The 13,201-nt window shown below is 38.9% G+C and overlaps 1 protein-coding gene across 5 annotated transcripts in view; it reads right to left on the bottom strand.

Annotated features, from left to right (window-relative positions):
- ZNF277 (zinc finger protein 277) overlaps window positions 1-13,201 on the bottom strand; it is a 65,574-nt gene that overhangs the window by 41,764 nt on the left and 10,609 nt on the right. For all 5 annotated transcript variants that reach the window (XM_074901552.1, XM_074901550.1, XM_074901549.1 and 2 more), the window contains one exon: window positions 1,170-1,368. In XM_074901552.1, the coding sequence (XP_074757653.1) occupies window positions 1,170-1,228 (59 nt within the window). In that variant the 5' untranslated portion in view covers window positions 1,229-1,368. The remainder of the gene's footprint in view (window positions 1-1,169; window positions 1,369-13,201) is intronic.

Raw genomic sequence — 13,201 nt, 5'->3', positions numbered from 1 at the left:
AAACACATCTCTTTCAATGCAGAATAATTCCCCAAGCACACTTAAACTGGTGGTCCATAACTGAGCAGCTCTGATCACTTTATTTATCTGAAGAAACTAGCATTATCTCAAAGAACCTTGTTTTCTTGTTCTGCCTGCTTTCAGCATAAAACCAAACAAAAATAAGTATCAGTTTTCAATTTTAAGCAACATCAAGCTCATACATCCAAATAAGGCTTTATATGGCTGACATTTTTCATCCAAAATTTCATCTTAATATTTCATTTTTTTGCATCTTCATAGACACAAGTTACTGGCTTTGGCTGAGTAATTAATCACAGAAAACCTACGAGAAAACTCCTTCTAGTTGAGAAATCATCCAGCTAACATTTAAACACTGCAACAGATCTATCTACAAACTGGCAGGTACCATCTAGTCTACCGCCTGGCCCATACATTACCGTGTGTGAAAGCAAAATGCCAAGAAAGTGTCTAGTCTCTGAAGTTACAAGCCAGCTGGGGCCATGCCAACTATTGGAGGAAGTTAAAAAAGTCAAACATGACCCTGCTGAGATGATCAATGACACAGCTGTAGGGGTCACAGTTGTATGTAGATCACAGTACTGTAAAGTATAGTTAAGGATTAAATGTGATTTCTATGGGGAAATACTGGCATCCTTAAAATACGGAAAATGAATTTCATCCCAGAATGTGAGACATCCTGTACTGAGCAGCTTCTGCATACAATACACAGCTTTAGGACATTGTACAGTGGTAGAAATAACATGAATTATTTCTACCTATATGAATAAAACCCAAAATTATGAGAGTTGATTGTCTAGAATGTGATTACGAAATAAACAGCTTTCTAGTTTGTATACAACTTGTTGATTAGTGACAGGACCTGAAAAGTCCCTAGGATATGTCAAAGAATGCCTAACACAGGAATTGCCCTGTATTCTAGTATCAAGTTCCCTGGTCCCAGCAATGTCTAGGGGATGGGGAGTTGGAGGGGGACAGGAAAACAACCTTATGACTCGGCAACAAAAAGCTCATCAAAAAGTAATAAAAATCACCCTGCAACACCCCACTTGTTTTAAAAGTATTTTAAAAAGATGATCTCTAGTTTTCTGAAGTTTTCCATATCTGCACACACACACACACTCATTTTAAACATTATAAACCCTTACCTTCTAAAATCTGCAACCAGTTTCATATCTGCTATGACAAGCTTGTGTTCAATAATCATGTGCTTCAGGAGCTGGTTTTGTTCAGCTAAGAGATAGCATTCTTCACAGAAAATACATGGCACATAGGGACAACTTTCTACAGCAGCACCACCACCTGGACTTTCCGGCAGAGACAGAGGCTCCAAAATACACTCTGTATCTAAAATAAGTAAAAAGAGTAATTAATTTTGACTAAGTGAACAAATTACATCTCTTGGAGTACTTTTGGGCAGTACATGTAAAACCTGTTTTGTTGGGTCCACTTTTGTTGCATGGATCATTCCAGCAACAAGGTGCTTGGAAGCAAGTTGAAAGCATTACTTCCAAGAAGGATGGCGGGAGGTTAGCACAGGACAGTTCTCAAGTATCTGCTCCAATTGAAACTCTCAGATGACACCAAGTCAAACAGACACAAGCGCTCTGCTTATTACTAAAGGAAGTTTTATGATGAGAAACCTACTTTTCTTCTCACTACCTAGTCTACTTGTTGATATGAACCAAGCTATGCTCTTCACCACATTTCTCATACTATCAGGAAGGCTTTAGACTGTACAGCACAAACTGTTTTGTATGCTGATTTCTCCTAATTAAGCTATCATTTCCTGATTAACTCCTGAAGGTCTGTATGCATCTGTCTTGCCTTTCCCCCCCCCCCCCCCCCCCCCCATCAGCATCTCTGTTCTGTGATAAAGGAAGACTATTCTTGATAAAGATTACTGTCACATGGAAGCTTATGCCCACTGCAACACTTCCTAACTGTACGTATGTTGAGGAGGGGTCAGCCATGCCCCATGTGGGAAGGTCAGTGGCCCATGTTTGTATTACACTGCACCAGTCAGACGTAGGTTGCTCACACAGAGGTGACTCACCAGCTTATGTTCTCCAGGTTTGCTGCTGTTTGTTCAACAAGTGGGTGGATTGCACAGTACTGCAGTAGTATTGCAAACAAGCAGACTGACTCAGGGTATATGTGTGTCCCCCCATTTAAGCAACAGCAGTGTAAATTCATAAGCTCTTCCACTGGTATAAATTAGTGTAATTCATTAAGAAACACTGTGTGAACAACACTGACCCCATCAGCCTAACTAAATTCCAGTTCTCCAGAAATAAACCACTGTGTTCATTTTCCAAACAAATAATATCTCAGTCTTTGATAAGGGTTTATCTTGGAAGCAAATGCCAATTTCAGTATGTCTCTTTGATTTCAGCTACATCAATTTTGGATAGCAAAAGGAGAGTAAAAGCAAACAGAAAAAGCTCCACAATAGTTCCTCACTCTGAGGATGAGAACTGAAAAGAAAACATCATGGGTCTTCTTGGCTCTGGTGGTATGAATTTAAATTGTGCAGCAGGAGAATAAACTCTATGTCCCTGGATTCCTGCAGCGACATGAACACCTCTGTAGAAAAATGAAATTTCACGGAATTACAAAATGGTTGAGTCTGGCAGGAAACTCTGAAGGTCATCTGGTCCAACCCCCTGCTCAAGCAGGGCCACCTAGAGCTGGTTGCCCAGGTCCATGTTGGCTTTTGAGTATCTCCAAGGATGGAGACTCCACAATCTCCCTGGGCAACCTGTGCCAGTGCTCAGTCACCCTCACAGTGAAAAACCCATTTCCTGATGTTCAAAGGGAACCTTCTGAGTTTCAGTTTCTGAAAATACCTGAAGAATTAAGTAAAAGACCTTCTCCTAAGTCTACTATTTTTGTCATGCGGGAATTTAAAAATGTGTACAGTTAAAGGAAGTTTAATTAACTATTTATCAGGCAGAAGAATCAATGTATGACATCTTTCACCCTATAAAATTCACATATATGCATTATACTCTGGCAAACACACCAAATCTGATAATCTGGTACCATGTTCACATAACAAATTTGAAAAATTATTTAAAAATTCATAGCCATTTAGCATTTTTTCCTAGGAAAATAAGTTAATGGGGCAGTGCTGTACCCCACTCTCCATAAAGACTTTGAAACGAAGGGGTGGAGCTTCAGAGATGGACCTGGGAAGCTCCTAACATTCTGTGACAAATTTCTGTTCAGGTAAAGGAAGAGGCACAGCGAGGTGAATGAGACTCTGCCATCTACCACACACGTGGTTCAGCAGTGCCTGGCCAGCCATGTAGTGCTTCAGAGCAGCCCCAGTGTGTGCCCATGGCTGTCTGACAAGAGTGCTCCCAGGGACTGAGGGTAAGCTGGAGCCTGTAGCGAACCACAGGTGGGAAAGGGTACAAAACCATAGGAAATACATCTTCATTGGTTCCATGCTGCTCCTGGAACAACATATCTGCCCTGTACAACTGTTGAGGCTTGTACTTAGGATATCTGAAAAATAAAACTTGTTGGAAAGGCAGTGACTTGGCTGAAGACTGATGATCGGGTTACACTGAATTCAGTTTATCCCATAAAACTAAGCAGCATGGAGAGATGGAAGCACACAGATCATGGTATTACCTGGAGCAATACAACTGCTGTTGACAATCTAACATTTCTCCTCTCGTAATTTTACCTGCACTTCAGCCCATTCCCATCCCCCAGACACTCCTTTATTAAACTGGCATTGTATAAATGGTCCCATTTTTTCCTACTTTAACAATAGCAGCTGTGACATTAAGCGCTAAAGCAATCCTCATGAAAGGGTCAGCTCTCCTAAGCAAAACTGATGTTACCTGTAAAAGTCTAGGTTTATGCATTCTTACAGTCAGTATTAGTTTGTAGCCTGAAGAATCACTACAACATGTTTAGTGAGAAAAGCAGAGCAACTTAATTTCCTTTGCAATTGCTGACTCTCACTGATGCCAAGAGAACTACGGAGATACTCTGTCAGCCAGTTCAGCTCTGCCCAGCTACACTGCTTTTTGTTCATTTTTGGTTTAGGTCTCTTGCAATGACCTATTTAAACATTTAAAAGTCCAAATAAACAAGCATCTATCTGCTTCAACAAACCAACTTTCAAAAGATAGGTGTGTATGGCAGGAACTGCTACTCAACATAGACAGGGAGCTGATACAGTTATTTAGCATGAGTACTCAGGAATAGCAATTGTTTGAGCTGGAAGAACAGAGATGTTAATCTTTAATTGTAGTAGCAAGTTACTGAAAGGAATAAACTAGGCGGAAGATTTTTTTGCTGCCCAAAGACAGTAGATAATACTAAAAGAGATAACTTAAATATAGAAAACTGGCCCAGTGTGGCAACTGCAGAAGGTTATGCAATTTATTTCAAAGGCACTTAAAGGAGGAGGTGAGGGAAAAAAGAATCCATGAAAATATCTTTGTACTCATCTGATGCAAAAAACACTGAACAAGAGCATAAATGCACAGAGCTGAACAAAGATGCACAGCCTTTAGCATGGCACTTAATGGAGTAACACATAACACAAACATCAAAATAGTACTATAAGCATATTATTGAAATCTCTGCAGAAGCAGCTAATTTTGATTCTGTATTTGGAGCAGAGTGGCCACAGGTACTGAAGAAAAGCTGTTAACTAAAGCACAGCTAAGGGCTAACAAGGAAACAAAACCACTCAGACTGAGTTCTTGGACTCCACCAGGACTCCTACATGCACAGACACTTGAAAATGAAGGGAAAGTATCGAGCTTTTCTCTTAAAATCTACCGACACAAGAAAGACTTCACATGGTCAGATGAAACACCCCTCAAGTGCCCTGGCTGACAATAGCAAGAAGCAATAACCTAGGGAAGTGTATAAAAATAGGGCAATCAAACAGTAATCACACAAATAGCATAGTCTTCCATAAATCTGAGGGTGGAAAGTTTAAGTCACAGGCTATATGAGTACCTCAGTTTAAGAGCATTTTACGGCTTTCTTTTTCCTCCATGGATTTGCTTCTGCACTGTTTGAAATTGTCGGTCTTTCAACACCTGCAAAAACCTGCAGCAACATTTCATATTCTTCTAATGGTCTTTCATTCCCTGTTGCCCTTGTTCAACTCTGCTAGTTTTGCTCTACCTTTCTTCATGTGCTGGGCCGAGGGGTGGCTTGAAAATGCCCGGGAGTGGAAGAAAATGGATTTCTGAATCAGCACATTTTTTCCTCAATTTCTTCTCTATTTCTTTTTTATTCCTAGCATTTTGCTGCTTTTGTGATCACTGAATTAAGCACTGAATTACCTTCTGTGATTTCAAAATCTCAGAGAAGTTGTGAATCAGATGTTAATGTACACGACACTGGACATTTTCTTTGTGTTCACTCCCATGTGTATTAGTCTGCACTTGTTAACATTGAATAACTCTTTTTTTTGCCCTGTTCACTCAAATACCATGAGATTCTTCTGCAACGCTTCAGCTGTCCCTCCTGCTTACCACTTTGAAAAAAAAAAAAAAAGAAGTGTATTAACAGCAATATTTATCACCTAACCCCCTTCCTATTTGTGTCTGTGGTGAACAGCACAGGACCTAGCTCCATGTGACAACACAACCCTATAAAATCCATCTGCTAAGTTTCTGTCAAATCATCCTGTCACCACTGAGTTCTCCTCCTCTGCCTAATGGAAAAACAGCATGACTGTTATGCAAACAGATATCCCAAAGGCTTCACAGAAAGCCCACCGAACTCAGGAACTAAGAAAATCCCTCTCTCATGCACAGAACTGACAGTTGACACCATGTTGTTTAACAGGATATATAAAACTGTGGTCTTTTACAGCTAATTCAGAGCTAAAAAATGTAGATTAGTAGAAAGAAGAGACTAGAAGAAAATATTATTTGAAAACAAAGACTAAGAATTATACCCAGTTCTTCAGGGGAAAATAAAATTAATACTTTGAAGACATTTGACAATGAGATGGTATAGAAAAATATTTGGATTGCACAAATCCAAACTCAAATTCAAAACTAGAATAAGCACTATTTTTTGTTATAAGCACCCACAGGTTACATAGTGCAATGGAATCCTGATCCCTGCATGGGAATGCTACACACCATTGCAATAGTGACAAAAGAAAATGAAAAAAAGGCTACCTGTTACAGAAATTACATGGCTTTAAGTTTTGTTATAATACAGACTAGTTAATCTTGACAGCTAATGAAGCAACAGGCTCAAAATGGGTTCATTTTCCTTACTGGAACATTTTTAGTTTCGAGTACAATTGTTCTCAACCCAAAACTAATGTTAGTTTGCACATTAAGTAAACATTACACCCAGACAGTTATAATACAGACTATAGCACTATAGGCAATGTACTCTACCTGCACAATCACACATGCAATTATCACAAAGCAGTATGCCGTGTAATTTTATGGCCAATACAATAGATGTGAGTACCAGAAAGAAAAGGAAGGAAAGATTTGGCATTTGAAGGTGAGTTGTACTGGGTCTGGCTGAGCTGGAACTGGTTTTCCCCTATAGTAGCCCTCATGTGCTGTGTTTTATGTTGGGAGCTGGCAGGGTGTTGATAGCACCCTGGTGTTGTGGCTACTGCTGAGTGGTGCTTACACAGCACCGAGGCTCTTTCTGACATTTTCCCCCACAGTGGGACAGGGTGGGCAAGATCTTGGGAGGGGACACAGCCAGGACAGCTGACCCGAACTGGCCAAAGGGATATTCCAGACCATGTGACGTCTGCTCAGTATAAAGCTGGGAGAAAGGAGGAAGGGGTGGGGTCACACTTGGTCCTCCGAGGCAACCACTACGCGTATTTGGAGCCCTGCTCCTGAGAAGGCCCGACATCGCCTCTTCATGGGAAGGAGAGAATAAATCTGTTTTCTTTTGCTTCTGCACGTGGACCATTGCTTCGCTTTGCTTATATTAAAACTGCTTTTGTTTTACCCACAAGGGTTGGTCTATCTTATTTTCTTTCCCCTCTTTGCCCTGTTGACAAAACAAGGGGAAAGGGGGGGGGGGGAAGTGATAGAGCGACTTGGTGGGTACCTGGCATTTAGCCAAAGTCAAACCACCACAGTTGTGAAAGGCAAAGTTCTCAGAGATGGTTTAGCCAGTGTAACAGCTTGCTGCCACCAAGAAGCAAACGGATGGTTTGTTATCCTTATAGCCTTATTATCTTGTTATCCATGTTAGCCTTATAAAGTGTTCAGGGTTCCTTTAAAAGCACTACACACAAAGGAAAACACTAAGATTTTATCACCGTGCTTCCCAACAAGGACATCCAGCAGTGGCGTCAGTTTGCAAAACCTACTGTTGTCAGCATAGGCATATGTAGCACACTAAATACAATAAGAGCTGTTGTGCTCAATTCTTTGCGGTTGCATATCCGAACTACGTGCTCTGACTAGATCTGGGGACAAGTTGAACACTGCTGCATGAATTACATTCTCTAACTGGAAAGTGAGGGTGCTGGGGTTCAGATCAATGAAATAACTTCACTGTCATAATTCCTAACTCACACGGCTTGGTCCTGGGATGCAACTTGCAGCCATGCCTAAAGGTCCAGAGCTCAGGGAAAGGCAGACCCTTCCAGCAGGCAACCAGCAAGTTGAGGGAGGAACTCCCTAAATTAGTCTGCAGGGAATGCCGAGGAGAGGGGCACTTGTATTCTTTTTGAAGCTTTGTCACCAAATAAAAAGGAATGAGAGTCATGAGACCAGAAGGAGAAGAGATAATGTAAGTCCAAAGACAAGTGTTTTTAACTAGCGAAGAAGACATCTATCTCATTTTACAGAGATTAAGCATTTTATTATCAGATGAAGAATACTCTGAAAATTCAAGACTGCATATAGACTGGGAAATGACATGATGAAAGAGGAATCCATACAAATTGGCTTAAGACACATATTTACAAGTTTCATCTAATTTTTTGGAGTTTATGGCACAACAAGCTTTAGGTGGAAGAACGCATCATGTAAATATAGACATGTAGAGTATATATTTATAAGCCCACTGTTGGTAACACAAGGATAATGAAACAAAATAAGAACATCTGCTGGAATGTTAAGTGTCTTTCTAATTAAATCCAGTAGTTGAATGAATCAATTCATTACCAACAAGTCTAGTTTATTATCTCATTAATACAGCTGGTTAATATTATGAGGAGATTAGCACAAGAACTTAAAATGATCCTAAAACAAAGATGAACACAACAAAGATATACAGGCAAATAAAGAAATCCAAACAATAAGTAAAAGATTGAGGTTTTTAGACATGTAAAGAACAAAGAGGAGAAAGAATGAGAGGAAATTGAAAGACACCTAGAAAACCTGGCACTCGACACTAACAGCATAACAGATGCCGACTGGAAAACAGAAAGGCTGAGCACCCTCCCCCAAGCTCACACTGATTACACAGCAAAACCATTTAGTTATCAAAATGACCAAACTCCCCAGATATGGTACATTAGGGAACCAAGCTATAGGTAATTCTGCACAAAAAAGTGCTGCATTTAAAACTCTTCGGGAAATGAGTTGTTTTAAAGCTTTGTCTAGTATTCAAGTTTTTTTGAGCTATAATGAAAAAGTATTGAAAAGCACCAGCTTGACACTTGAAATACACACAACAGCTTCCCCATTTTGCAGCCTTGGCACTGCAGCATCTACTGGCACAGTGGCATTCCCTAATTTGTGGTCATATTCTTGGAAGAGATTTTATACTGATTACAGGATTTTTCCTTTGTTTTCTAGAGTATAAAAGATGGACGACTAATGACTTGCCAAATAAACAGTATTCAAAACCAAAACTCAGGATGATGGAAATAAAACACCCTGTCATCATCCTCACCAATACTACATGCAAATATGTTCCTTAGTGAAAGAAGAATCAATGTACATAACCATTTCCTACCTCTATTTATTAAAGCGCTCAAGTACTTCTATTAAGTTGAGTGGAGTCTGAGTTCAAGAGGTATTATTAGCTATTACTTCTGCTTGTTAATACACTGTGAATGATATTTAGTTAAAACGTCCATGTGTTCTAGGAGACAACACATCCTGTAGCTTCCTCCAAGATCAGTCAGTCTCAACCCTGCCCTTTTTTTCATTGAATGCAAATGAGCACTTCAAAAGAGTACTTAATCCTACAGCTAAACCTTGTCAGTTTTACAGAAATCGTACATATTCTGTAGCATCCACTGTCTGGGAATATGAGAATTTCACTCCAGTCAAATGCCAGCTTTAAGAAAAGCTCCGAGTTAGCAAATCCTAAATTCTCCGGACAGAGTTTCTACAGAGCAGGTGTCTGCTGGGAGCTGGAACTAACAGAAATACAACTGTGCTTAATAGCCATATTTAACAGGGCTGCTCTGTCGGGGAGCTTAGGATGTTGCAGTTTCATTAGCATTAACAAGTGTTGCTATGGGTACCAGAGCACGGGCATCAGAATACAAGTGAATAGAAAGAGTGGGAAAGTGATTAATAAAAATGTGAAGTGTTGGTTTTGTTTTATTAAAATTCCAATGTGCTTGCCAATAAGATCATATTTAAATAATAGACTACATTACTGTCCAGTTCACAAGCAGTGCTTGTCATTTTTCTGCTTGAGCCCAGACAAACCCCTACATCAATAAAAATAAAGACCAGAGCAAACCCACTGTTCTCATATTGAGAGGTACACACACACACACACACACACACACTAATGAAAGTGACCCTAGTAAGTATTCAGAACAATATTTAAGTGCTGATGTTAATATGTAATTTATAAATATTTAACACACTACAGACTGGTTTTATGCAAGCTCAGAGCCACATAATACCTCACTGCTGCGTAAATGGCATAAACTTACATTAGCATAACTAAATGCAGGATTTGATATCTTGGCCACCAAACATGAAAACATATTTATCTACCTCAGACCAAAAGTTTGAATAATTTCATTAAGCCCCTTAGAGCTGCTTGGATTTCTTACAACTGTTGTTAAGCAAAATTAGTAACATTTCGGTTTAAAGAACACCTAAAGGGTGAAACTGTAGCACTGCAGGGGCATCCGTGTCACACTCAAAATACAAAGTCAATTCCTACTCTTAGCCAAACAAAGAAAACATGTCTTACCCTAATTACTAAACAAATGTACATTTACCCATTTTTTCCGCACCTTCCCTGCCCATAAATAGGAATTAAAAAATGCACAGCAACAGTAATTCCCACAAGTGACAATCGGTGTGATGACTAATAGCAGAACTTCTGCGCTGCTGTTTCATTAAACAGTGAAGGCTGTGGTCTGGCCTCTACTTACAGCAGGTATTTCCTTGATCTTAGCAACATCTTCAGAATATCTCCCAAGTCCTAACACATCCACTCTTACTCACTTTTGCCAGTCAGTAAATTCTTAACAGTTCCTTTGGAGGTGCCTTAGGATTTACTCGTGTTGTTCCCTCAGGTACGAGTGCTTCTCTGGGCTCACAGGACAGACTGTTCCTATCCCGTACGAGCTGCACTGTGACTGGTACACAGGTTTTTATTACTCCCATTGCCAAAACATGTTCTCCTGTTTGAGCACACTGGTCTTCCATACTTGTGGCTATAGCTTCCGTTCTAACCCTACACTGCCCGCTCCTCCAGGGTGCCCTTACCAGGGTCCTCCTCCTCTGAACACCTTAAACACTCCAATCTCCTCAAGTGTGTGGCAGGAATCAGGAAATCAAGTTCCATTTAATTATTTTATGCAGTTTTCCATTAAAATTCTCATTTCCTTCTACTTCTCTCTCCGTTCCCCACCCCCTACCCAAAGCCCCTGCAGTACAGCAGTGGCATGCATATGAGTTACACCACCAGCCATCAGTCTCCCTTCATGCCCCAGCTCTCTCCTTCAAAGAACACTTGTTTATGGTTACCTCTGTCATATGATCTCACTAAATCTTTTTCTTTCCTGAATTTTGGCTTTGGATACAGTTTTCCTTGCAACCTCTGTGGTTAGTTCTACAAACATTTATTTGTGCAAATATTTTACTTATGCGAACAATCTTATTCAGTTCAGCGGGCTGCTTGAGTTGTTATTCACCCCAACATATTTGCAAGATGAGAACTGTAGATCAGAAATACATGGAGGCTGTTTTAAAGAACATCTATAAAGAACTGCATCTTTTTACTTTTTTTTTTTTTTTAATAGAAAAGTAATAAAGCAAATCAAGATGACTCTGAAGTGGTACTCAATACTCAGTAGTCTTCCCTGACATTTTCTCTGTACTTAAATGTTTAATTTTAAAACTCGATATTTATGAATCACTCAGGCTTGTATGAATTATTATACTGATCTCCAGAATAATAGGACACTTCAACAAAAAAGATATTTTTGAAGTAAACAATGACAACCTTTTCTTGTTTAGTGTGATCACATGACATTGTAGACATGGAGAGCTGAGACCTACATTATGTACTAAAATCAGGGATTAAGAAGCAATGATTAAACCTTACACTATTATCTGGAAAGACTATAAAGGACGCAGCCTGAAACTCAGAATGTTTAGTTACAAAGAAGAGGAAGAAAATATCCAACACAAGAATTTGAAATGGAAGGACAAGTCATCATTTAGGTTCTTCATTTGTACTTCCCACCCAAATCTAATTAATAAAAATAAGCTTTTTTTCTGTTTAACTTGCTATTTAATATAGAGGCAGATCAAAGGCATTACAATAAAGCATAAACAATGCTGGTTTAAATTTGTGGTATAAAGACTAATTTTTTTCTGTTTTCACATGAAAACTAACTACTTTAAAAAAAAGAGTATAATTTTGTGCTCAGCTGATCAAGACTGTAATTTTAAAACTTTTAAAAATACGTACTGGAAGGTGTCATAAGTAAAGATCTGTACACAAATTTAGTACTTGTGTATGTTACTACTGCCACTGTTCTGCTGACTCCTCTCCAAACATTAGCAAGCTGGAAATAGGCATGTCTTAATTTCCATTTACCATGATTGTGACCTTAGCTCTTCCACAAAGAAAGGGTCTTAACAGTGTGTTTAATAAGGACAGTAATACTTCTTTATTGCCACAATTTATCTTTGCGATGCCTATAACAACTACTGTATTAAACCTAGTATCTTTTATGCTGGCATTGCTACATAAAATGTGTTAATTAGTTTACTCTCTACTTCTTGTTATCATTATTTAGTAGAGATCAATAATTCTTTATTACAAGGATTCTCCTTATCTTTTCTCTTGTCATCTGTCCTTTTCCCCTAAGAGTATTAAATTCCCAAGCATGTTTATCCTTTTGATGTTAAAAGGATTGTATAGTGGTCTTTTTAAATGATTGCTTTACATTCTGTAGCTAAAGGCTGTGTGATTTTTAATTAAAAACCTAAAGTCTGCTTTAGGTATTCATATGAGACACCCCCATGTCATTATGACAGAAATTTTTACCATGCTCCTGACTAAAATGTTTGCATCACAGGATTGATAATTCTTTTCCACTGGTAGACATTCCTTGATAAAGGCAACTACTTGAGAAAAACAACTAAAAATAGTGTGAAATTTTAATTTTAAATGTCACTAATTTTTTTCAGACTCATATAAATTAGAAGTAACCTCAAAGTTCATGTTGAGAAGTCCCATTTCTGGGATCCTGATGTATGTGGGTTTCATACCGACAGAACAGGTTGAAATCTCTCTCAGGTATTCTGACTGAGCTGCCTGATATTCACAAAGCCTTCAAGGGTGAACTGTTTAACTGAATTTTGTACTTAATGAAGAATCAGTACAAGGAAGAGGCCCTGTGGTGTTAAAAGCTCTGTGGTCTGTTGCTGCTTTCTCAGTGAACTGGAGCTTTTCCAGATGGAGAGTAGCAAAATAAGTTGTTTCTACTTTTAGAATCAAAACTCCATAAACTGGTGTTCAAAGTGTAAGAAAGAATGTCTGAAAAGGAAAGTTCATTATAGTGTGCAATGATGCCAATCAGCACAGTTCAGCCTAATTGATATCTTAGCACAGGAAAACAGTGTTTTGACTGTATTTCAAATAATACACTATTTATACACTTAATAAATAAATTTAAAAATATTAATTTCAGATGAAAGTATTTTCAAGTCAGAGCTCAAATACTAATATCTTACAGATCAAAGGGACATCTCACAGCAGG

The sequence above is a fragment of the Athene noctua genome, chromosome 3 (assembly GCF_965140245.1).
Source record: "Athene noctua chromosome 3, bAthNoc1.hap1.1, whole genome shotgun sequence".
In the NCBI taxonomy this organism is placed as follows: Eukaryota; Metazoa; Chordata; class Aves; order Strigiformes; family Strigidae; genus Athene; species Athene noctua.
The sequence above is the reverse complement of the archived record's forward strand: the minus strand, read 5'-3'. Positions and strand labels throughout refer to the sequence as shown.